General features: G+C 38.0%; 1 protein-coding gene across 1 annotated transcript in view; it reads right to left on the minus strand.

The window, feature by feature from the left end:
* Window positions 1–10,652: 10,652 nt before the first annotated feature.
* Window positions 10,653–19,508, minus strand: part of LOC131978959 (NALCN channel auxiliary factor 1) — a 92,113-nt gene continuing 83,257 nt past the window's right edge. Inside the window, exon 3 of the mRNA XM_059342809.1 lies at window positions 10,653–17,667. Within this exon, the coding sequence (XP_059198792.1) occupies window positions 17,366–17,667 (302 nt within the window). The 3' untranslated portion in view covers window positions 10,653–17,365. The remainder of the gene's footprint in view (window positions 17,668–19,508) is intronic.

Here is a 19,508-nt window from a genome sequence, read left to right on the forward strand (position 1 = left end):
TGTAACATCTTACATCAGTGTGAGCTTTCAGCTGAAATTGCGATCAGCTTTGTTTGGAATGATTATTTTATTGTATGCTAAATATTCTGCCAATGTTTTTCTATACATTTCAACATGCATAAATGCACAAAATGTGCCATAATTCTGTTTTAATTAGTGTCTTTATTTGTGTGTTTAACCCTTAATAGGGCACTCATTGAAATACTTGCAAATTCCACATTTCAACCCTAGAGAATATTGGAGGATATTACATACGGCCAGAATGTGGACTATGGAATGTGTAAAAAAGAACCTACGGACCCAGGGGAGGGGGTTAATATTTTTTAAGTGGCAAATCTACGAGAAAACATGTGCAGATTTATGAGATTTAAAGTGGGGAATCTGCAAGAAATCTTTTCCCCCCACTTTTTTCTCGTAAATCAGACTTTTTTCGCGCAGATTCACCACTTTAAATCTCTTAAGTCTGCAATTTTTTTTCTTGTAGATTTGCCACTTTAATCTAGTAAATTTGCAACTTTTTTCTCTAAATATTAAATATTATTTTTACAAGTCACTGAAGAATAAGCTGTTTGTACGACTGTTTCTAAAGTTCGAAAGTTTTCATTTTTACATTGGAGGTCAAGGTCAATAAAGTTAATATTATTATATTATTATCATACTGATTGGTCCGATGTCATGGTGTCACTGTCTGCTGATTAGCTGGAAGAAATCCATGTGGTTCTATGACCTCACAGAGATATATGGGGACCCCATTTTTAATAACCGCTGAAGTTACCAAATATGGTTCTTCGCTTAAGCATTTGATAAAATGTGCTGCAAGTCTTCTGAGGCAATGGAGTATGAATGAGAAAAGAGTTGGTGGATTATTGGTTATTGAATGCATTTTGTGTAATGAAGTGATGAAATATGATTCACAGTTTGTTCCATGTAGAATTCTGTTTTGCTGACAGTGTGAAGACTTTGACAATGTGATTCAGTGTTGACCAATGACCTTAACATTATCACAAGCAAAACAAATATGTATTCACATTCTTCTGCACTATGGAAAACAATTATGCGAGTGTCACCGTGAATGCTCCATGTCTGTTATTGTAGACGCTGTCTGATCATCATCAGGCAGCAGGCTGATGTCTGCGGCAGATGGCATTAGAAACAGATGCCATCAGTCAGGGTTCAGCTCCATTTTGGTCTAATAACTGATGCTCTATGTGACCTGTGTACGCGTGTGCATGTGTTAATGCGTGCATAAATGTGTGCATGTGAGAGACAGACAGTTGTGTGTGCGTGTAAATTTAATCCCTCTACTCTTGTTAAGACTACTAAAAACTGCGTTTTACATCAGCATTGCAATAATTGTTTGTTTTTCCGTGTGTGTGTGTGTGTGTGTGTGTGTGTAGAATTTGTCTATTAGAAAAGTAGCAATCATGCAGCAGAGTACCAGACACTATCTCACCCCATTACCTACTAACTTTTATATCTTCTGTCCATCCCATCTGTGTGACCTCTGACCTCTTCAGTGACCGGTGCAGCTTGCTCACTGGCTAAGCACTCACAGTAATTACAAAATGAACTGCAGCTGGATATTAATGTTAAAAACATCTTGTTCATTGACCAGCACCATAGTAACGAAAAGTGAAAGAGAGCAAAACAAAAATTGGTTTAGTGGTCTCGCTCTGTGATTTTTCACAAGGTCAGACAGAAATGTCTATCTATAACATCTCAGTAATTGGACAGAACCAATTACTTTGAAGATTTCACATCTCAAGGGACACATACTGTTATTGGGGAGAAGAATTTGACTGCATGTGGCTCCTATTCTCTAGGACACAATGACATTGCTCAAATTTAAGTTTGATAAAAAGAGCTGCTGTTGGTAATATAGAAAGAGTGCATTTTCTGCATGACAGGCGAAACTGTGTTTAGTTAAAAAAGTATACTCATAGATGCATTTAATAACTGTCACTGCTGATTTCTGCAGAGTTGCAGTGCACCAAAACAGGTTGAGAAAAGCACTGAAACAGTGCCCATTTACTTGTGTACACAATCTGTTGCCGAAAATAAATATAATTTCAGAACAAAAATGAATGAATTAATTCATCATCCTTAACCGCTTATCCGCACTCGGGTCGCAGGGGGCTGGGGTACACCCTGGTCAGGTCACCAGACTATTGCAGGGCTGACAGATAGAGACAGACAATCATGCTCTCTTACACACCTACGGATAATTTAGAGTCATCAATTAAAACTTAGATGCATGTTGAGGAACTGTGGACTGTGGGAGGAAGCTGAAGAACCGGTGAGAACCCATGCTGACACAGGGTGAACATCCAAACTCCACACAAAAGTGTAGAACCGGCGACCCTCTTTCTGTGAGGCAAGAGTGCCAGAGCAAAAATGAACTAATATATTTATATTTTCACGTGTGGGTTTTTGTGTGACCCAACTTCAAAATGAGGCTCTATAAATGGAGCATTAGACTAGCTCTCCCAAGTGCTACTATGGTGATGAAATTACGTGAATAAGGAATGGCACTCAGATTGCACTTTGTGTGCGCGCGTGTGCGCGTGTGTGCGTATGTGTGTGTGTCTGTGTGTGTGTGTGTGTGTGTGTGTGTGGAGAGTGACAGAGATGTTTGGCTGCCATCATTAACTCATCTGGGCAACCGACCAGCCGCTATGTCGATCTGTTGGAGAAGTATCTGTCTTTATCACATTTGGTCTGTGTGAAGCAGCAGGATAGCTTGTTCCCGATTGTATGTATTTGCATGTCATTTTTAAAAGTGTGGAATAGAGAGAGAAATTCTTTTTTTTTTTGTGCAAATTTGTGCACAATCCACATTTGATGAGATGCAAATGCGCACAATTCAATTTCTGGATGCAGCATCCTTCCGCCTGAGCTCCTTACATTATATAGCTATTCACCAGTAGATTTCTCAAATGACATGTTGGCTTATTACTAATGCCATTGACGTTCATTGGCTCTATGTCATCCTTTACTAATCCAATCAGATCAACTGAACTATCCAGTTATGAAACTGGATTCCCAGGCAATCGACCAGTTGATGCCTGACATTAAACAGGACGGATCAGTAAGCTCTTTATGGTGGGGGTCCCTGCTGTGTGTGTGGCATATGCAAAATAATTTGCATGAATATACAAATGCAACAGAAAAATGCAATGTATTTTTGCTAGAGTAACTGTTGCCTCATGGTTCCAGTCTTCTGCCAAGCTTTGTTTGCTCATCCTGAATCTCTGTACCTAATGCACCAACATAAAGGTAATCACAAAGCTGGGTAAGATTAAAAATACCAATATGATGTTGTGTTTCATTATTTTTGCTATGAGCCACAATAACGGTAATCATTGGAAACATGAATTGTGAATACGAAATTGTTCCCGTTATATAATTGCCTGTAAATATTAGCATACCTTGCTTGAATACTAAACAAGTGTTTTATTGTGTTCTGATCTCGGCCTTTCCTGTCTGTGCTGTTTGCTGCATCATTTATTTACGGTTGCCTTTGCTAAACGGCAAAACACAGCGAGAAAGAAATGAATTAAAATAATTAACTTTTTTGTCTTTATATCATATTGGACCGTTACACATCAGACATTTCACTGAGTGACACACATACACAAAACTTTTCATCTTGAGCGATACATTTTTAGGGACTATCAACATTGACATTCTGCTGAACTCCATTCAGTAAACAAGCATTTTAAAAGTTGTTTATTTGTCGTCAAGTGGGGAGACCTGGCAAAACATGAATGAATATTTATTAATTTTCACACAACAATCATTCGACTAGCTGGAGAGCTGCAGCTGAGATGGAATGTGAATTTCCACCTGAAAAACTCTGTCACTGATTCTAGCTAATAGATCATGAAACACTGCACTGGTCAGCCTCAAGTAGCGCTGGAAGCCGCAGTCATATAGATGCAGTTCCTGAAGAAGGCAGAGAAATTCACCTGCATGCGCCTCCGGATGATGTGATGAACAGTGATTAAATAAGTAGTGATGCATTGATGTGCACCTCAATTTAATGTTGCAGCTGGTAACAGCAAGGGTAATTTTAATTATGTTATATACTGCTGGGTAACTTATCCTATGGGAATAAATCATGATGTATTAGTTTATTTATATTTTGTAATAATAGTCTAATCAAAGTAACTAAAGCTATCAAATTCATGTAATGGTGTAAACAGTATAATATTTGCCCCCAAAACGTCAGAAGGTGGATATACTCAAGTGCGGTTTTGACGTACTTGTCCTTTACTTAAGTACAGTACTTGATTAAATGTACTTTGTTACATTTCACCGATGCCTACACAACCTAACACACATGCACTTTAGTTCTATGGATCCTTTTAATCCTACCCTCTTTACATTTATTTGACTAGATTCACTCCGCTTGTTGTTTCCCACTGTCACATTCTTCAATGGACCAAAAAACTGCACTGACAAGAAGCCTGAAAAGGAGGATTTTCAGTCCAAGAAAACTAAGTGGCAGGAGTGGCAGAAGCTTAAAAGACTTCAGGCTTGTCCTCTGGTGGGTGCATTCTCTGTCTCAGTTCATTCCTGCCATCAATCCAGTGCGCAGAGGGCGCAACACACACAAACACACACAGATATGAAAACTCACATCAGCACCATCCATGCAAGCATCCTCTTTGATGACTAAGTAAGCTTGTGACAAATGCAGTCCTGATGTAAACAGCATTATATGCTACCAGGGGAATATCTAAGTAGGATGCCTGCTCCATCCAGGTAGAACGTTCTAATGAGCAGTGTATATTCATGAAGCTGTTGTATTCACTTGAATAACCTCAACATTGGAATCTGTTCCTACAAACCAAGCAGTTATCATTATGTAAATGAGAAATACAGTGTAAACTTGCAATACTCCATCGATTTCTCCATATTTCTTTGTCATTGGTATTGCCATGAAGTGAAACTACCCAGTGTCCAGAGTTTGCCACCAATATGAAGGCACCCTGACCTTTGTATGCATGTAGGGTCCAGATGGAGACAGGTGATTAGGACAGAGAGTGGAAACTAATGTGCGGGAATGAGAGTCAGAAGAAGAAAGACAGAAAACCAGAGTGAGACAGCATTATACGCTCTAAATTGGTTCTTCTAATTATTTCTTCTCATACACTGAATGATGCAAGTTAGGTGGAGGTGTGAACACAGCAGGTACGTGTGAGTGGTGAGGTATCTACGCAGTCTGTTCAACTGAAAGAGAGGGATGCATGCTAGAGAGAGTGCTACTGCCTGGCAACTATACATAATGCATTGTGGATCTGAATGCTTTGGACTGTTGGAATGTTTGCAGTATTTTTTTATATATCACAACTGTATTAAAGGGGACCTTTGCCCATTTTCAAAATCCCTGCATGATATTATGGTTCCAGGCAGTCCTAAAATGTAAGTAAACATAAACAAAACCATAAATAAAGGGCTTAACTCAAATGTGTGAGGTCATCAAGTCTATACCCTGAAATTGCTCCAGACAATGAATTGGAAAGATGTTGTAGATGACACTGAGAGCATCCAGGGGAATGTTGTGAGTACATTTTCTGTTTCACAACGGAGAAATCTTCTATGAGCCCATAAAAAAAGACTCCCATATTGTCTTTTGAGCAGCTCCAGACCATAGGAAAAGAATTCCCATGCAAATCAACATAGCAAGATGGTCAGAGCAGTAGCCATTTTTATGTGTGCCATTAATTTTATACTGTAACTACAAAACTAGAAGTAAAGTAGAAACATAGCCTGCCAGATGATTAAATTAACAACTTAATGCTTGATCCTCACACTCTTATCTAACGCTATAGGAGACTACAGGTTCATCTCAATACATTTGGATATCATGGAAAAGTAAATTTCCAGTAGTTCAAGTCAAATAGCCCTAACCAAGTATTGAGTGCATATAGATGTATATTCTTTTCAGAGGCCAACATTTCCATATTAAACATACTTTTCAAAATTGGTCTTATAATTAGAAGAAATTAAATAAATTAAGACATTAAATGTTTCATTCTGTGTGTAATGGATATATATAATTTGTTATTTCCACTTTTTGAATTGAATTACTGAAAAATAAACTGTTCTGTGATATTCTAATTTATTGAGATGCACCTGTATTTTGCCGGGAAGAGAGCAATAAGCAGTCCAAGAGAGCTTATTACCCAGCCATCTGAGCTGGTCTGACACACCTTACAGCCCCCACTGATGTGTGGTCTCACCATAACATTGACAATTGCCATTTTTATGATGAACCAGCAAAATAAGCCCTACAAACAGTGCAATATCCAAAATCTACTCCACTTTATTTCTATGTTTTGGACTTAACCTTATGATGTCACAAGTTTGATGGTTTTGAGAGCGAGAAGCTCAGTTCCACAAATATTAATTTAACTTTCCCAGGTAATTGAAACACATTGGAATTCTTAATTTGGGTGGTGTTCCCCTATGATGCATTATTTTCTCTCTTTCTCTCCTCTGAGATCGACTGCAAGGCTGCTAGTAATTTCTACAGTTTGAGGGCTCAAAGTGGCAGCATTGAGGATTAAAGCTGTCAGGATTGTGTTGCACAATATTGAATGATGTAACTGTTGCATTATGCAAAAGAAATACAAGCCATGTAAATGTCTCCTGCAATGCATTACTTCTTGTCAGTAAAGAACCGTAGAATTGCATTCCTTGTTGTCATGCATCAACATGCATATTTGTCATTTAAACTATGTATTTCATATTCCAATCACAAAAACAACGGACTGATGATTTTAATGACAATGGATCTCAAGGTAGCTTCTTTGTCTATTATTTATTAAGGTCATTACATTTAGCTGCCAGTGATGGATTCCCTCTCCTTCCTTAGGGAGACCTACAGATTGGATGCACCTCATCAGTAACAGAGGGACAATAAGAAACAATTAGTGTGTAATTGGGCTTCCCTGGCTGTGACTGACACTTGCCACAATGCCACTCACGCTGTCGTAAGCAACATTTACAACCCATTGCCCAACACATATAATCCGATAAGCATCTGTTTAATTATGCCTCATCCATTAAACCCCAAACAGTGACCAGAACTGATGCTTGTGGATCAGAAACAGTGAGGTAAAAGTAATAACCCCCCACCCCCCAATCTCAGCAATGATGTGAGTGACACTGCTGTGTCTGTGTTTGAATTTCCACAGATGCAGATCATAATTTCAAATCCCTGTAGTCCTAATGTCGCAGTCCCCCCACCCCCCCTGTTATAAAACACACACACACACACACACACACACACACACACACACACACACACACACACACACACACACACACACTACTGGAAAAAAAACAAGTGGGAAAAAAAAACAGGAGGATGCGCCAGAGACTTGGCTTAAAAACTGTTACGAGGGACCGTTACATAAGGACTTCAGAAGCTTTAACTTTGTGAAATATTAAACCAGGCTTTTTTGCGACTCTTCTCACAAGCCTACACAAGAATAAGAGAGACATGAAGTAAAAGTGATTCATGGCGAAGTAAAACCCGGGGTGGGGAAAGAGTGATTTGAAGCTTGTGTGAAATGTTTATTAATTCCTGTTATTCCCAGCAGATCTGACAAATGGTTGTTCTGAAAGGATTAGCTAACAACCAATCAGCAACATGTAAGCTGATGGAGAGAGGGGGAATAAACATGTCTCAGTTCAGCCGAACTCTTCTCAGCTCAGCTCGGTTCAGTGGTTCAGCTCAGAAAAACCAGTCAATTCAAGAACTGTTTTGATTTAAGGCAAAATCAATTGCAAGGGCTTTTCTGTTTGCTATGAGAAGCAAGTATGATATTTCTTCTTCCCAAGGGCCACTTTGGAGATTAAAAAAAATACAATTTCCCTTTTTCCAATCTAAATCTAAAGGTGTTGTTATGTTTCCTTTAATTTCTTCATAATACTGACCTCTGTTGGTAGATATATAGCAGCACAGAGTTCACCCACTATATTCAAGATCTACTGAATTAAAACCCATTTTTAAAAGTTAAAAAAAAGCCTATAATGTACTGTAGAATTGTTTTCAATTTCAAAACCAGCATCAATAACCTGCTAGTCTTTATTCTCAGTTCGCAGTGCTGCATGCCAACACTCTAACTATGATTTTTTCTTGTGCAAAATGCATATTGTTTCAATACCACACACACAGGCACTCTCTCTCTCTCACCAACTCTTGCTCTGAATGACAGGCAGAATATTTGATGCTGACTATTGGCGGGCTAGCTGAGGATTAGTCAGATGAGCTCATCCGCCTCAACAAGCTGAAATAAAAATGAGGGCTTTAATCCGAAGTGGAAGGGCTACTGGCACACAGAGGAATATATGCAATTTGGTATTGTTCCTCAATTATATAATCCAACATGACAATAGCACTGAGCCTGAGTCTGTAAAAATATAGCCTACCAGTGAGAAATAAACCCCAGGCAGCCCATCTCGCTGACCCACAATAATTTAATCCCAGCAGGGTGACACAGTTAATGGGCCACAAAAAGCATGAATGGGCTGCCTCGGCATCAAACATTATTATGCAAACTAGGAACAGTCAGTGACTCACTCCGTAATGTCAGCGATGCTTGATAAACAGCTGTACAATACGTGTATAATACATTTTAAAAGGTGAGTGTGTATGCAATTGACCCAACTGGCCTCAGCAGAGCTTGGTCAGCAGTTTCATAATGTATCCAGTCCTCTGGCTGAACTCCCAGCTCAGAGTGAAGGTGTGTACTTTAAGTGTGTGGCATATATTTAATGAAGTAAATACTTACCACCCAGTGGATATTGTGTGCACTAATCCCTCTGCTGATGTGAAGGTCCACCTGGTTCAGCACAAAATTGACTCAATAAATGCCCATATAGCATTCATTCATGATCCCTGTGGTTATGCTGTCTACATTTTCTGTATGGTCTATTTTTGTACTCATCGACTTTTGGCAACAAACACATACACCTCTTATATGCAGATACTGCCATCTCCTGGTTTTAAGTGGAACTGCACAATGTTTATTTGCTTTTCTCTTGGACATTGTTGGATACATACACAACAAATATAGACTGGGAAATTTAGGGATTTTCATAGCATATTATAATAAATAAAGGGTTAAAAAATATATATGTTATTTACTGCATACTTCTGATCACTATGATTTAATTTCTATTTGGCCATATATGTTGGATTTCACAGAATTTAATCTGTGGAGGGATCTTTCAAAAGTCTGCGAAAATAACCTTGGCGATGTCGCTTCAGCTTGAGCTCAGAGAATACAAATTCTGTTCATGCACAACCTGATGCATCTCCACAGCGCTGGAGAATGGTCTGGCTGAACCCATTATCATTCCACTATAGAGAGAAAAAACCCTTCTGGTTTGTTTGTATTTCTTTAAACCAATCCCAGTAGTTCTGAGCCTCTTTAAGCGAAAGATGCAGCAATGGGATCCTTGCAAAATAGGCAGCAGAATGCTGCATGATATATGCTGCCAGTAGAAGGTTTATATCCAGTGGTGGAATGTAATTCAGTACATTAGTACTTAATTACAATCTTGAGGTATGCTTACTTGAGTATTTCCACATATGAAACTTAATACTTCTACTTTTGTACTTTTATTCCAGTTACTAGTTACTTTCAGGTCAAGATTTTACCTAAAACAATACGATACATTAAAAAAGATTAAAAGTTTATTAATTCAAGCACTGAAAAGTATGTTTAGCAGTTAAAATTATCCCTACTTTGATGACAGTAAAATGCTTCTTACATAACTTACTTGTAGAGTCATTTCACCATGTGGTATTAGTACTTTTACCTAAGTATGGATATCTACAGTCTGCATTCGTTAAGGTAGACATCACATATCACATATCACATATCACATATCACAAGCCATTAGCAACAGGATTCATAGATTCTGACCAGCACTGGCATGCACATTCTCAAGATATTGTGGGTTGAATGAAGAGATGCCAAAGAGGTGCATTATGGGAAGTTTAGGATCCAGGGTTTAGAAGCTTATTGTATTAATTTAACTGTTTATTTTAATGCTTAGTGTCTCTGTACAGTGACGCTGTTAACAATGAAGAGCTGAGATTTCCAGAGGTTCAGTGAAGGGTACATGTTATCTAAGAGCTGAGTACACTGAGTATAAACGATGTAATGATTCAAAATGTTTATGTTCTTTAGATGTATAAGAAAAAGACAGGTGGATAATTTCTGTAATAGCTTCTTACTTTTCTTTTTACTTTCCTCTTGTCCTCAGGCAGCTGACAACACACATTACCTTTGTTGAACATGACATCACTGTTGTTTGCCAGCAGAGTGCATCATCAGGGATCATTAGCTATTGTCAGAACCAGCACTTCTGTGTAAAAATGTCATATGATTGCTCTTTGTGTCATCATAGTGGGTTTTTATGAGGTGTGGAAATTGCAGACACTTTCATATGTTAACCATTGTTCTTCTGAGCCTCGCCATCATCTGTTGGATACAAATTCAACCACTTCTTCAAGGTAAAAATGCTCCCCTTCCATTATTAATTTATTAATGTAAAATACAAAACTTTCAACTCTGTTCTTTTATCTCAATTGAAGCATGTCACATTATACAAAAACACAACAGAGGAACAGATTATATGTCTGTATTTATTTTCATCAGAACACAATTTTATCATTGTAGCAGTAGTTTTCATACTTTTCGAAAAGATCATGACTTGTGAGACTGTTTTATAAATCATTTCATCAAAGTTGTTTGTAAAAAAATTAAAGAAGTTACTTGAACTAAAGCATCTATAATATTACAATATACTGGTAGTATAATAGTAATCATAATAATCATAATCGCAATGATACTTCTATATGACTTGGAACCTTTTTCATTTCTATAATCATAAATCTTTCGCGTTCACGCACACAGAACCACAACCTTTCACAATAAGGTTGCGAAGCTGAGGACGAGTCTATTGGTTAAACCTCACCACATTCTCTTTTAACATCAATGATTTCAGACGCTCAAAAATAAAAAATAAAAAATAATTAGAAATAGAAGAAGAAGAAAGTAACGGCATGACATCAACTTAAAATACACAAGGAAACCTGGACGCAAAGACATACATTGTTCAGCATACTAGGGAACGTATTTACAACCAAAAAAGGAATGGGCTTCTGCATAGATCCACAGGATAGAGAACGGAACTATTATGAAAACAGAGAGAGGCTGAGAGGGAGTGAAAGAGGGCAATATTTGTGTACATACCATTTGGTGGTGGGTGCACGGGGGGTTAGGGGCAAGAGGCATACATAGTCTATATGTGCAGGGGAGAAACACAAACTTAGTTTTTGTAGGTTGGTGTGTTATGGAATGTGACAGACCATACCCTACGACTGCTACAGACCATTGTCGGGGGATCTAGACTGAATCTATAGGACCCTACACAATTTCTTCTCAGTATAATGCAGTAAAAAGTGACAAACCAAAACACACAAAAAATAAAATATATCACAGCAGAGTAACTGTTGCGTGCATGCCTGCATTACCAACAAAAGTCAAATCAGAGATTTACATCAGTCAAATCTAATTCTATTATTGTCTGGAAGAAACCTTGCACACAAGGTTGGCCCTTGGTGCGGACATGTCTGAAGCTGCATGAGGGACGACACGTATGCACAGCATTTGCACCCATGCAACCACAGCGAGGATGCATTCCTGCATGTAAAGCAGACATGGTTTATTGTATGAGTGCATGTCCAACAGTCAGTTTGTAATGGCTGTTACATCACAGCCTGAACTGCTGACATGGTAGGCAGAATGGAATCACATGTACGTCTTAACGAGATCCCTTACATGTGTTTATGATGACGGTTGTGTGAGGCTTATGAGATGCAATCTGTATATTGCTAGCATGGCACATTTCTCAGACACTGACGGATCCTGTTTTCATCCTGTTGCCCGTTATGTTTGATCATGAAAAGCAGCGTGTCATATCAGATATGAATTAGGTTTGTTACGGTCAATGCAAGGTATGCTTTGGCACCACTTTAATGTCATTGTCCATTTTATTCTCCCTGATCTTTTGTGCACTGTTTTATTTTAGCATGGACGGATTATGAGGCGGGCACAGACATGCAAAAGGCCCCACTACCTCCCCTACATGGGAGCAACACCACAGATCTTATTGTGTGTTAATTTCTGTGTCTCTTTGTAGTTGCTACACATCTCTGGTCCTTTTTATGTCTCCTTGTAGTCATTTTGTGTCCCTCTTTGTAGTTGGTCATTTTTGGGCAAATCTGTGTTGTCATTTGGCCCCTTGTAGTCATTTTGTAGGTGGGTTTGTGGTTTTTTTTTTTCACTTTTCATAGTCATCAAGGGTCTTTCAGTGTCACTTTGCAGTTGCTTTGCGTCTCCCTGTAGTTTCTTTAGTCTCTTTTTAGTCTTTTTCTGTCATTTTATGTTTCTTTGTGGTCATTTTGAGTCTTTGTTGTTGTTTTGTATGTCTTTGTAGCCGTTACATATCTCTCTATGCCTTTGCGTCTTAATTGATTTGGTCGTTTTTTTTGGCCCTTGTAGTCATTCTGCATCTCTTTGTAGTTGTTTGGTGTCTCTTTGTGGTTGTTTTACCACTTTTCATAGTCATTGAGGGTCTTTCTGTGACACTTTGCAGTTGCGTTTCATCTCTCTGTAGTCATTTGGTCTCTTTTTAGTCTTTTTGTGTCCCCTTATAGTTACTTTATGTTTCTTTGTGGTCATTTTGAGTCTCTTCCTAATTTGTATGCGTCTGTTTAAGTGATATGTAGTAGTTGAAGGCCAGTGGGCACCTGGACCTGTGCTCTGTAGGCCCGTTCAGTAATCCACCCATGCATTTCAGACAAGAGTTGGGGGAAAATTCTATCAGGCAAGTACAGGGAAAAACCCACCCTACTCTGTTTTGGGTCTTGGGGCACTGACACGGTTATTACACATTGTACAGTAGGATGGTTTCACACTACAGTCCATGCAGCTTTAGGGCTGCCGTGAATAATGAGACAACTAATGTAGCAGGTCCCTGTGGGTCTAAAGACAGTAGTGGTTTGCCACACCTGTCCTGCAGGCCCCGAGGTCGTAGCAACGCTCTCCAGAGAACACACAGTAATTAGCAACAGACAGAAACACACATTTCTGCATATGCACACACACGCACACACACAGCACACTTCAACCCACATCACTTTCTCCTCCAGAGCTCAGCCCTCCTGACTCCTGTGTCTATGACAGTCCTTGTGTGATAGGTCTTCAGCAGCAGTAGCAATATAAAAGAATAAAAATATCTCCATCTACTGGTGACCAATAGAATAGCAGCATTTTTCTATCACTGACTGCGGTCATCCAAGATGGGCATGGGTGTGCTGTGCTGAATGACAATGAGTAGTTATGTATTTCATGCAAGCAGGAATGGTAATGTTTAGATTGGGACAGGGTCTTAACAGAATAAGTGTCAAAATAAGCTAATATACTGGTTATATAGACATGATGTGAATAATGATGAATTTTAAATCCTCATATAAGCTGTATAATAAAATTCTTGACATCAGATATTGGATTGGACATCTCGTTTTAAGTAATCAACATACTTAAAGTGGAAAAAAAATGCATTCAACAACATCTGTTTATCTTCGAATACCTGATCTCACAGCCTTGTTCATCGAAGAGACAAAAGAAAATCTAGAAACTAAAGAAAAAGTCAGCCCTTAAGGTCACGCCATTCCTTTCTGTTCACACGCTGGTCAACATTTATAAAATAAACATAAGTGTCAGCTGACTTAGACGATTATCAGGTTATGCCATTAGTGCTTACACAAACAGTGACATGCTCCTCTCTCTGGATTTGTTTCTGTTCCTGCTCTCCAGCAACAGCCAGTGGAATGCCTCTGTACTGCAAGTTTAAAAAGGAACAGGAAATGAGCCATGTTTTGTTTACCCTTAGTCTGCTAGCAATTTGGATGTGCATGTTGAGTGTGTCTGATTGTGTTTGATGATCATGTTTGTTCTGTATATCTTAATAAGCCCTTTACTTAATGAGACATTATGTTTTGAGGAGAAAGTACGAGACAGTGGGCATGCTACAGGAGCTGATTTGGGATCAGATGTGGAGTGCCGAGAGGGGCAGAGGACAATTAACAAAAGAAGCCGTCGTAACTTTGCAGATAGCCTCCACATGCAGTTCATGAAAATTGATTTCACAAAGTGACCGTTTTGAACAAATTGTCTCTGTGATGGTGATATGTGTCCTTCTGTATGGCCAGGGAGCGGGTTATAATGTAATATACCTATTAGTGGACATTTTCCTTCATGCTTCTTCAAGTAGCATGATACCTTAGTGAGACATTGACATTTATTGTCATCATAACTGCATGGGAATTACAGTTTACCAATTTATATCTTTAAAAAGTCCTTAAAGGTAACATCCAGTCATCCGGTTTCCTGTGAATAAAAAGGCCTGAGGTTAAAATGACACCATAGCTGTCAGTACTGGTTTCAGGGAAAACTGTAAATAGAGTTTTTGTTTTCAAGAAGTGGCAGTACAATATTTTTTTCTATACAGTGATTAACAAATGTATTAGACCACCGGCTTGTGCCACAGCTGTCCTAAATTAACAGCATTAGTAATTACCAGAATCATTTTTTTATGTTTCTGCTATGGTTAATACAGAAGCTCTTTAACCGAAATTATATTTTTAATGCTAAAATATAATTAGTATTGTTATGGGTGAATTTTCAAATTTACTGTTTTACAAAAAAAACTGTAAAAATAGTAAAGCACATTATTATTTCTTGATTAAGATGTGAAATTATAGTTATTTACTTGCATTCCTGAACAGAAAAAAATTTGGTTTTGGTTGAATGTTCTGCTTGATTAATTTCTGACTTCAACTCAAATTTGGGTATAAAAAGGTGAATTCAGTTTGTTATTTGCCAAATAAATAACAATAACATTTTAGTTTTAAACAAGCTTATGAAAGAAAGCAAAATATTTCTGTTTTTGGATGGATGGTCTAATAAGTATGTTAAGCACTGTATGTTTAAACTGTTCTGTGTTCACATTTGATTTAAAGAATACTTCACCCCCAAAATTATTATTTGTATATAAATTACTCACCCAATGTTACCTTGAATTCTTGAAGAAAATTAGTTTGTTTTTGTTGCATGCTTCCCATGCAACAGTTAATTGGCATTTCTGATATAGTTTTGCTGTCGTTAAACCCAAACCCCGTTTACTTCAATTCATCAAGAATTTTCTCAATTTTTTAGATTCTTCGTTCACGATGACCTGCAGGAAAAACAATGTTTTCATCAACTACTCAAGGTAACAAGCAGTGAGTAACAGATATACAAACAATCATTTTGGGGGTTATGTTTTCCTTTAATAATCGAATGTGACCAACAGGGAGAAGGAGACAAGGGAACCTTCAGTAAGCATCGTTTTTATGTTGCGGACAATATTTGACTGGATAGTACCTTTTTAAAATGTAAAATAAGAAAAGCTCCTCCATCTGGAACAACAGTGAATAGTGTCATATTGATCCAGTGCTGTAATCATGATGTCAGATAACTTTGCTGAGCAATGTTGCTGAAGAGTGACCACAATCTGAATGGGGTTTTGGTAAAACGCCTGAAATAACATCTTTGGTGAAGACGAGCTTAACACAGTTTCATGTTTTGTTCTATGAGATATAATTGTCCTCTTTGTTGTTGTTTTGCCACAAAAGAAGTTGCTAACAAGAGGCTAACTCTTTAGATTTATTGAGAAAGTTTTATGTTAGTTTAGTTTTTTATTAGAGTTTAATAGCTGTCCTTTGTTCACCTTTATTAAAAACACAGTTAAAATCATCAATATATTAATATATTAAATACGTCATTTTAGGCTCAATCCAATCATTGTGTTGGATGGATGCTGTGGCTTAAAGGGTCATTTTGGATTAATACAGCTTGATTTATAATTTTTCCTTTTTATTATTATTATTATTATTTTTTTTTTTTACAGTTTTATTGATTATGATTACATTTTACGTAACAGAGATGAAGAAATACTTTTGCTTTAATTAAGTCCAATCAAAGAAAATCAAGCCATCAAATGACATAATTTATAAACATCATTTGAGCCAGAATATTTGTATTTGGCATAAAACTGAAAGTGAATGAACCCAAAATTAAAATTTTATGATATTATCTTTCATATAAGTTTGGCTAACTTTTGTTTTGTTTAAACTGACAGCTCCTGTCTTTTCCCTGCCAGAATAATTTTATTTCTTTCCATTTCCTAAAAGCAATAAACATTGCGAGTGTTGTGATAGAAAAACTATGACAAGATGTCTTAATAAAATAGAGATTTCAATAATTAGAGGAAAACATCCTGCTTGTTTCTGATATTTTCCACAGTTTGGCCAGGTGTTTGCTTTTTACTGCCGCTAGTTAAAGAAATGTTGTCATCCTTTAAAACTGTGTTAAACGGTTGATATTTTATCTCACAAAACAAAGTGAAGGAAAACCATAAACCTGTGTTAAACACGCTGCTTATTCGGGGCATCAGGACCACCTTCAAAACCCAGTGAGGTTCTGATGGGATTGTGGCCAACAAACCAGCAGGGCAGAGCAAAGTGACATCTGGGGAGATTTATTAGGGGAGGGGCTCCATAAAAACATCATCGCTGCACCAGCCTGTTAGCTCGACTTTTAGGGTATGTGTCAGCAACTCACACTCATCCTCTCGTGCGCACACACATGTAAAGACATGCATACAAGCACACACACACCCACGCATACTTGCACACACACGGTAAATCTAGAAACACACACACACACACACTTGCAGCTATTTTTTTTTTTTTTTTACACATTATCTGTCTTATTAAGAGAACACAATTTCTTCCTGTATGAGAGAACCAGAAACAAACACAAAGGATGAACATTAGAAAGAGAATATGATTGTGTTATTCCATAGTCAGCCAGTGCAACAGAAACCAATAATTGGAACACAGTGTAAAAAAGCGTAGTGAGAGAAACTCAGCCATGGGGAAGCCGACCTTCCCACTCAACAAAGGCTGTGGCATTGTCCCCTTTCTATCTAAGGGACCGGTTGAGTCCCTTAGTGTGTCTGTTTGTTTACTTATTTATTTGTTTTGATTGATTTGTGTGTCTTTTGTCTTGAAATTCCCATATTTTCCGTTTGCCAGAAAAGCGTTGCAGTATGTCCACAGGCACACAGCTCCAGCCGTTCGCACAACTGTGGCTGTATTTTTCCACAGCAGTTGCCATGGTGAGGGAATCCCCCACCCCGACAACCTCACCTCCTCCTGGCAGCTCTATCACTCCTCGTTGGCAGGGCTCTCCTCCAGAGGCGTGATGGCGGGGAGGCCCAGTCCTGTTGCATTGTGGGATGCAGTGAGGCTGGCAACAGTGTGTAGGAGGACGAGGACCAGCAGGCAGAGTTTGAGCCGGCTGTTACACAGTCTGCAGGCTGCCGAGGAGCTGAGGGAGGTACGGTGCTGGCATGGCGGGTGAGTTCTTTTCAGGGTCCCCCGGGAACGGTTGTCCACTTTCAAGTCCCACCGCACGTCGCAGCACTCTGCAGCCGGGTCAACACCTGATGGATAGTCCTCCAGCAGCCCTGAGAGTTGTTTCGGGGGAAGGGGTTGGTGGTGGAGATTTAAACAGTTAGCAGACAGGTTGTCATAAAGATGCTGCAGCATGTTACAAATAAATAAACAAGATTCCTGTCACAAAAAGAGAATGGCTGCTTGTCTAGAAAAAAGAACTGCTTTAAGAACCACAAGGCATAAAAAGAATAATAACTAGAGCCCGACCGATATGGGATTCCTCAGACAGATGCCAATACAGATTTTAGAGGGGGAAAATAATAGATAACCGATATGGTGGCCGATATAGTCATTTTTTGAGCTGGAATGAAAATAGACCTTTTTATGTGGATTGTGCCCCGATTTTTCACCGGTTTACAAATGTACCCAGAGAGCCATTTCACATTTATTTTTTAACATTAACATTATTATACTTTATACAAACAATATATTACATTGACAGCCAGTTCTATAAATGATAACTGAGAAAATATAGAATAAATAGGAATAAAATACATAGCTGAATAAACATCATTACCATTCAGTTTCAGTCAATTTCTGACTATTTAAAATATTATTATCAATAAATTAATCGCCAACACCATTTCTAAATCACACCAAGCATAGTTTCTGCATTATATATATCTTGTGCAAAAAAGTTTTCATAACGGCACATATTAGACAACATATACACCGATACCAATATGCCTTTGATAAGCCGATATCGGCCGATATCTGTCAACTGATATATCTGTCGGACTCTAATAACGGTCTCAATCTCATAAAGCATTATTTCTGATTAACTTGAGGGTTTGAAAGCACGGTGGCCAAAAGAGCGAAGTGCACTGCAATGTAAGAAAACACAAGCAAGTAAAAAAATGTAAACATTGTTTCCTAATTTTCCAACAGAAAATCTTTGCTTCACAGCTGCTTGTGAGTTTAAGTGGCTTTAAGTGGCTTCTATTGTGTTTTAATTGAGTTTACCTTGCTTGGTTTTTGTTATGCATTTGTTCTTAAATTGATTTCCTTTTATTTATTTGCAGCTGGAGCTGAAAACAATTCAAGTAGTCAATTGAAAGAAAATGAATAGAAAACTTTTGAATAGTCAATAATACCTTTTTCTAAAAGAAATGCAAAAAAAATAGTTACAGCTTGTCAAATATCAGTATTTTACCATAAGAAAATTAATGTGATTGGGTTCTGGACTGTTGTTTTGACCAAACAAGTTGTCTGAATATGTCATATTGGGCTTTCCATATATTCTGATAGACCAAATGATTAATTAATCACTGTTTACAAAAAAAATAGATACAGCCCCCTATTCTGAGGTATCTATCTGTTAATTTCATGTGTTTTCTTATGCTACAGTGCACTGAGCTCTAACATAAGTTTTCTATTCCACTCAGCAACCAAAGTGAATTACTGTGATTTGTCTTACCTTTGCAAATAGGCCCACATATACACTTGATTGCATATCGAAATGCCCAAACATATACAGTATTGTGTGCTTCTTTTTTTACATGAAAACCCAAAATGCATATTAAGATGCATTCAAAATAGCAACAAAAGCATTAAGGTATCAAAATGCACTGCATGGACACAAGGGCTGAAATCACAGCTAACACACTCTCCTCTGACATTATAAGCAGAGGGCGTTTGTCACGGCCTGAGTGCTAATGTGAGGAGTGAACTTTGCAGAAGTGTGTGCCCACTCAGCACAGTTTGACTGTCAACAGCTTAACTGTGACAAGGGGAACCTTGCAAATACAGCAAATATCTGAAAAATCTGCATTTTGAGCTAAGTTATTAAAAAAACCCACATGTCCATCACCTTTATATTGCATCAAAACTGACATGCTACATGTATTGTATT

This window comes from Centropristis striata, chromosome 10, assembly GCF_030273125.1.
Source record: "Centropristis striata isolate RG_2023a ecotype Rhode Island chromosome 10, C.striata_1.0, whole genome shotgun sequence".
Lineage (NCBI taxonomy): Eukaryota > Metazoa > Chordata > Actinopteri > Perciformes > Serranidae > Centropristis > Centropristis striata.